General features: G+C 50.3%; 3 protein-coding genes; 1 reads left to right on the top strand and 2 right to left on the bottom strand.

Moving 5' to 3' along the window:
- Window positions 1–912: 912 nt before the first annotated feature.
- CHC_T00000494001 (hypothetical protein) lies at window positions 913–2864 on the top strand. XM_005717878.1 is given in 2 exon segments: window positions 913–2592; window positions 2593–2864. 1 exon segment carries the CDS (start codon window positions 913–915, stop codon window positions 2590–2592), a length of 1680 nt encoding a protein of 559 aa, XP_005717935.1. The 3' UTR covers window positions 2593–2864.
- A 136-nt stretch (window positions 2865–3000) lies between these two features.
- CHC_T00000493001 (hypothetical protein) lies at window positions 3001–3138 on the bottom strand. Its single transcript, XM_005717877.1, has one exon. The coding sequence runs from the start codon at window positions 3136–3138 to the stop codon at window positions 3001–3003; it is 138 nt and encodes a 45-aa protein (XP_005717934.1).
- A 1531-nt stretch (window positions 3139–4669) lies between these two features.
- Window positions 4670–6763, bottom strand: CHC_T00010328001 (similar to Retinoblastoma-associated protein). Its single transcript, XM_005717876.1, has one exon. It carries the CDS (start codon window positions 6761–6763, stop codon window positions 4670–4672), a length of 2094 nt encoding a protein of 697 aa, XP_005717933.1.
- Between the last annotated feature and the right edge of the window lie 8 nt (window positions 6764–6771).

Below are 6771 nucleotides of genomic sequence, written 5' to 3'. Positions count from 1 at the left end.
CCAGTAGCGGCCTGGCCTGAGGCCAGGCCGCCCCCAGTCCGCACAGTACACTTGTCACTGTAGTAAAAAATGAAATTAAATCACGGCCCCGCCGCTTTCTACACGTGTCCGCGTGGCCGCCACTTGTCGCCGCAGCGCCCCCGTGCGCCAATGAGAACCCGTGCGGGAGCGCACGAACACACATACACAAACACACAGACAGACAGACACGGAAATTAGTATACGCGGGGACATACATACACATACATATACATATACATACACATACACATACACATACTGTACATACATACACATACATATGCTAAACGTCCGTGTGAATGTTTTGTTGTAGCTGTATACAGCACTAAAATGCGAAATTGAGCATCTGCTCTTCATGTGCACGGTAGAGGGAGGGTACAGTAATAATTTGGCCCCATTCCCATACCACTTTTACTAGTTACTTGCTGCCACTGCTTACAGTTTAAATTTATACACGGAGGGGGGGCGGGGGAGTTGTTGCATGCACTTGATAATCGCTTTGCGCTACCCAAGGGTAATAGGCAGCAGCGCGGCGTTTAGTGGCAAGGCACTAACTATTATCCAAAGGCTACACTGTAGCAGCAAGTGTTAACTTGAATCAGGCGGGTGGGGCAGACAATCAACAATGTCTTGATGATGTCTTGATAATGTCTTGAAAAGGGGTTTCGTTCGACACGTGTTGTACCGGTACGTTACGAGGACATGTCTTGCAGTGCACTCCAATAGGACCACCACAAAAGCTTAACATGAGATCGCTGAATAGGTCATTTGGCCTATGCAAGCGGGCCGCCCCGTGTCGCTGTCACAGCTGTCGCTGTCACAGCCCTCATTGAGCGCATTGAGGGGCAATTGAATTGCGGTAGCGAATCGGTTGCAAGACTTGTCCCCCGCATGCACGGAGCACAAGCACATGAGCAACGACTGGCGCATACATCTTCACTCTTTCATCTCCTGGCGACCTCTCAGGGCGCAATCAACCCTGCCCTCCCTTTGAAAGTCCCTCACCCCGCTCCTCTCCTCAAACATTCGCTGATTTGCACGCACACACATGTCTCTCATCGCCTCCTTGCTCTCTGCTTTATGCGTCTAACCGCCTCTGCTGGCCACACTATGTTCCCTTCATTGTCCATATCACTCGTCCTCCTCCTTCTCGCCCTCCTCTTCTGCAGACCCACATCCTCAGAAGTCATCCAAGTACAGATCATCCACCGTCACGGCGCACGTCCTCCTCTCCGCAAGAACCCAACAAATACTTCAGACGAAACCCGTCCGATCAGTCTCTACCCAGATGGCGTTGCCCAGCTCCAAGAGCTCGGTACATACGTTCGCAAGACATATATCAATAGCGCTTCTAGTATTGTCGACATTGCCGAGACTCCGACAGGGCGCGACATTATCGCCCGAACATCAAACCTGTACCGCACTATCCTCAGCTCACGGGCCTTCCTCGATGCCGTCTATCCAGACGAAAAACTTGTCCCCCTTGTCCCCCTTGTCTTCGAGGAAGAGCGGAATGACTGGATACTCCGCGGATATTCCTTGTGTCCCGCTTTAGATGAGCGCTTCGCAGAGTTTCGAGATTCAGAGGAATTCAAAAACAAACAGAAGGAAAAGCCAGAAGGACAGTCAGAGACCAATGACGATTTCGTCATACGAATCGCAAAGAACTTTGATGACTATAAAGATGACGACGCGAAGGCCTCATTCTTCAACGTCTGGGCAGTGTATGACCGCTATCTAATTATACATAATGATGGTTACGGCGAGGAGAAGTGGAAGGAAGATTCACCCGAGCTCCAAGGTGTCGACAAACTGTCAGATGAGGAGCTCACGCGACTCAGGGATCTAGCTGACTGGCACGAGACTCGTAAGTACGACTTCGGCGTTCATAACATCCACATTGCCGGCGGCCTTCTCAGAACAATTATGGGGCAAGCTCGAAGAATGCAGAAGTCAGGCGACAAGAAACCAAATCACCGTATTGTCGAGTACTCAGCTCACTATCCCACCCTTCTAACACTTCTCGGTTCCCTCCGTGAGAAGAACTCAGACAGAAACGAATTCCCGGCGGACAAAATTCCAGGATTTGGAGCCGCAATCATTTTCGAGTTGCACAGCGATGATAGCGATGATAGCAAAGGGCCAGTCATGAAACTCAAATGGTGGGAAGGATACAGCGAAAGGAACGAAGACGCTGACGTGGAGTTCACCCCCTTTGCAATTGGACGACAACCGTGCACAGAGGCTGATGAAGGGTGCACATTTGCGGACATGGAGCGCTTAGTAGCGTTGGATGACCTGGGAGAGAAGTCTTTTTGTGAAGACTGCGCCAGCTCAGCTAATGTTTGCAAGGTTTCGAGAACGCAAGAAACGAGCGAGGAATCCGAAGATGCTCAAGCCCAATGCGCAACAGGCACAAAAGTGGCTTCCGGAGTCATCGGCGCTGTGGTTGGACTTATCGTAGGCGTCTTGTTTGCTCTTTTTTATATCACACTGAGAGCTCGACGGAAACGAAATCAAATGGTCATCCCTGAACGGGAGTTTGCAGCAGAAGGAGACTTCCTCGGATAGACCTCATTTTTGATCATTTTATCAGGTATTTATGCAATATGGGAATGCTTCGTCGGAGGTATTCAGAGAGAGATTCAATACCAGGGGTGACCTGCGATGCACTGCACTTCTTAAGTCAGAATCCAGTGGAATTTCGTTAACGATGTTTCGTCGATGTGGCGTAGAAAGGGCAGCACACGAGTCCTTGGTAATATGGGGTACGAACACTAAACGCTCACCTGTAAATTCTTAAGCACAGCGAGAAGTAAATCGTTTACGTGAGGAGGTGGCCTGAAGAGAGTAGTGTCGCGGGCTTGCGAAAGGGCCTGCGGTGAGAAAGACATGTCTTATCGACGCTTTTCCATGGCATTCCTTGAATAAGCGCACGCACGTCTGGGTAAGTTAATCCCGGTATTCATCCTTGGTAGGCTATCGGAGTTTTGCTCTGTGCGATATTCTCGGAAAACGCTCTGTCATGCAAAATGAGAGATGCCGCTCCATCTGGATCGCCGGAACGACCGTTTTGGCTGGAATAGTATCTAGCTCTCTTCCATTGAGATAATGCATCCCGAACAAGATGTGTTCCGTGGCGTTTTTCAAAACTTCTCTGAGCTGGAACAGGAAATGCTGGAACGGGAAATGCTGGAACAGGAAATGATGTCACCAACTCTCATGTTTCAACCGGTCTCGTAGCTTCGGTGGCTGAGGACCTGACTTTTAGAATCATTCCCTGAGCACCTTACTGATCTCGGAGAGCGCTTCATGGTTTCATTCTGTATAGCTTATCGGAGCAGACAATAAATGGGATGTCAGCCCCAGCCCTATCGCTGTGTCCAACAAAATGGGGCGTGCTCCACAACAACGTGCAAATAGTCTATATCAAACTGCAGTTCTTATCCACTCTGGAAGCTTGGTTCTGGTACTGGAAAACATTAGGACGAAGTTCATGCAAGACTCATTGACATCGAGAATACTGAATGAACCAGTATGGTTTTCGGGATGATTCTGCTGTAGCTAGATTGATTCTATTAGCTTCGACCGCCGAAAATATACAAGGGGCTTAAAACTAGCACGTGGTTTGCCTACCCAATGGTATCTCTACCTGCAAGCATATCAAAAGTATATATTTCTATCGATCCTTCTTCAACGCGAAATGTCCCCATTATTTATGCCGTGACTGGAAACAGTGTGAAGAAGGAACGGTTCTGACCAAAGTTGCCTGTTCTAGCAACAAGAATTGCTCGTACTATAAATCCACTTAACACACTACATATGATGCGCAGACCTTTGAGCTGTTATGAGAATGTAACCCTTCCCTTCATGCAGTTTTGCCGTGAATCCCGACAAGTAGTCTTATTCTCTCTGAAATTATGCTCATCGGGACTTGTTTGGTATACAGGGTAGGCCCTCTAGATGTCCAAAGTCCATCCTCGAACGAACATGGGCATCCTGCAGAATCGAGGAAAACGAGGGTTGTTTGAGGCAATGCCAACGTCGCAGAAAATCACACGATCATGGTCCACATCGCAGAGGATTTTTACTATTTGATATCCTCGCTGCCTCTACCGTACAGTATTCAGTTGATGTTTCTCATCTTCTTTATGATGGGCAGCGTGTGTCCTAATGGCGCTTGCGAAAGTGTCCTCTGCACCTCCCCCTTCTGCTCTTATTTCCCTGAAGACATTGTGCGGAAAGCTTCCGAAAATGTTATTAATGTTTTCGAGGTTGTAAACACAAACAACAAGTGGACCGCCAATATGCCATTCATGAGCGACACTGGTGAGTGACAAGCCTTATGGATTGAAGTTTTAATGCGACTGCCATATATGTCGATTCTTGGGGAGCCGCATGAGCTATCAAACGCACCGAGCGCAATGGAACGGCGGTGGTTTATCCGAGGGAATCCAGTTGGTCACGCATTTCACGGGAAAGGCAATCACAATGGATACATGGACACGAAGTTGAACTCAACTCTTGATTATCATTAAGTCAACCACAATAAGGTCTCGTTCTGGCATTTGTATATAATAAATACTGTGGATATCTCAACATGCAGAAGCTAAATAACGTACAGTAGTCTATGGCAACAAGTATATCGTCATGCACCAGCCTTGGCACTTTCATCATCCTTCACCGTGCCTCGACCCTCCAAACCGTTGGATCTAAAAACTGCGTCGGAACCACTCGCCACACTTTGTGTTCCTTCCGATACAGAACCGAACCGCACAGAGGTCATTGTTTGCCGCAATGACCGCTTACTAAGCACATCAGCAAAGCGCCTCCGCACAGAAGCTGTTCTCTGTCCGACCCCGCTGCCTTCAAAGCTGAGAGGGACAGCTCTGCGGCTGATGTTTCGTCCTGACATGCCACCAGAGGAATCCTGGACAAGAGACCTGTTGATCCTATCGAGGCTTCGGACGGGGCTCTCGCCAAACGCGTACAGCTTTCGAGTACCGGGCGTCATACTTCCTATTATAGACCCAGCACCTGTCCTTCCGGGAGACTGACGAATTGCGACAAGGGACCTCCCACCCGGGCTCATTGGGGACACTGTGACCCTACCAATTCGTCGCGGAGAAGCATGCGGGAGCAACACGCGCATCGGGGAACTCATTACCTTGTCGTTCAACGGATCCTTGTTTTCGTCGCGTAAATGACTGCCCTCCGCAGTGCCCGCTGCCGAGCTCTCGCTACACGAGCCGCGCATTGAAGTGGCACTCGTCGATTGATTTCTCTGTAAATCAGGCGACGCGGCTGAGGCAACCGAGTTTCTGACTGACCTGCTGGTTGGAGAGCCATTCCGGACTTGAAACGCCAAGATGTGAGACTTCATCGCATGGATAAATACCTGGTTGTAAAGCTTGATAATATCACCTCGGTCCCCTTTGACATCCCCATTCCTAGCAGGCCGAGGGGGGCTCGTATCCCCAGACGGCATCAGGTCAAGGTGAGACTTGAGGGAGACGGTCCGGAAGACTCCTGGGAGGTAGTGAGAAAACGACGACTCGCGGACATGGGCCATAGTCTGGTACGCTTGAATGATGTCTCTAAACTTGAGCTCATACATTCCCACTTTTGCAACGCCATAGATGCAGCACATGATGATCTGGTCAATGTGCCTGTCCACCATCAAATGCCACTTTTCCCAAACGGCATGTTTTATCGCTGCCCACACGGGCTCGGCAATGAGATCCATGCCGAGGCGAATGAGCAATTCTTGTGCTCTGTCAGAAGCCACAGAGAGCAGTTTCTTGAAGAAGAATTCGAGCGCAAACTCGCGCGTTGCGTTTTCTGGGACCGGAGGGTCTTGCTTGTTGGCCTCCTCTTCTTTGCTTGCAGCTGCTGCCCCATTTGTGTCTTTGCCATTCTCCGAGGCTTGCTTCGTGCTCTTCTTTGACGCGACTTCTAGGGACCTAGCTCGAAGATTTTTCACTAGTTTGGACCCAGGTGTCCAGGCCATGCATTCGAGAACCCTGACTCCGCAAAGGTTGATATGACTTGCCAGCGGCCTTGGCATATCAGGCAAGCGAGCAAAAGGCTCGATAATCTTGAGAATATCGAAGGCTGGAATCTCAAACGCTTCAATGGCGGCATTGAAAACAGTCAAATCTCTCCTGCCATATGAGGCTGACGTAATCTCCCACGAGCAGAGCAAAAGGCTCTTGTGGATGGATGTGGCCCTCCCCAGGTTGTCAATGACCCAAGGCTTCTCTTTTTTCGCTTTGAGTCTTGCGTCTTCTCTCAGGAGAATGCTTTCGAAAGCTGCGAAAAACACAGCCATGGCTTCCCTCTTCCGGTCAGGCCCCGCAAGGTCCGGTGTTTTCTCGGCCAGTTTATCGGACAAGGCACGTGTGGTGTTGACAATGTTAAGCCAGACGTCGTCGGTCTTCAAAACACGCATCATGGCGTCGGTCGTGGGCATATCTTTCGATGTGCAGTCGAAAAAGTGGTCCTCGTCCTCCGTCTCCGGTCGCTCCTGGGCGAGTTTCTTTAGCCAAAGCACAGACGCACAGCCGGAGGAAATAGGGGTAGCCGGGACATTAGAACCTGTCCTGGCCGCCGACGCAGACCTTGACACGGCGGGCGAGTGCGGCGCGGAGGAGGCGACAGCGGCGAGCGCATCCAGGGCGTCCGCGCCACTGGCCGACCCCACAAACCTGGAGAAGCGGTTGGGCCTGGGCGTGAGGCTCATCTTCCTGC

The sequence above is a fragment of the Chondrus crispus genome, genomic scaffold, assembly GCF_000350225.1.
Source record: "Chondrus crispus Stackhouse genomic scaffold, scaffold_354, whole genome shotgun sequence".
Classification (NCBI taxonomy): Eukaryota; Rhodophyta; class Florideophyceae; order Gigartinales; family Gigartinaceae; genus Chondrus; species Chondrus crispus.
Note: the sequence above shows the minus strand (reverse complement) of the source record. Positions and strands in the feature narration are given on the sequence as shown.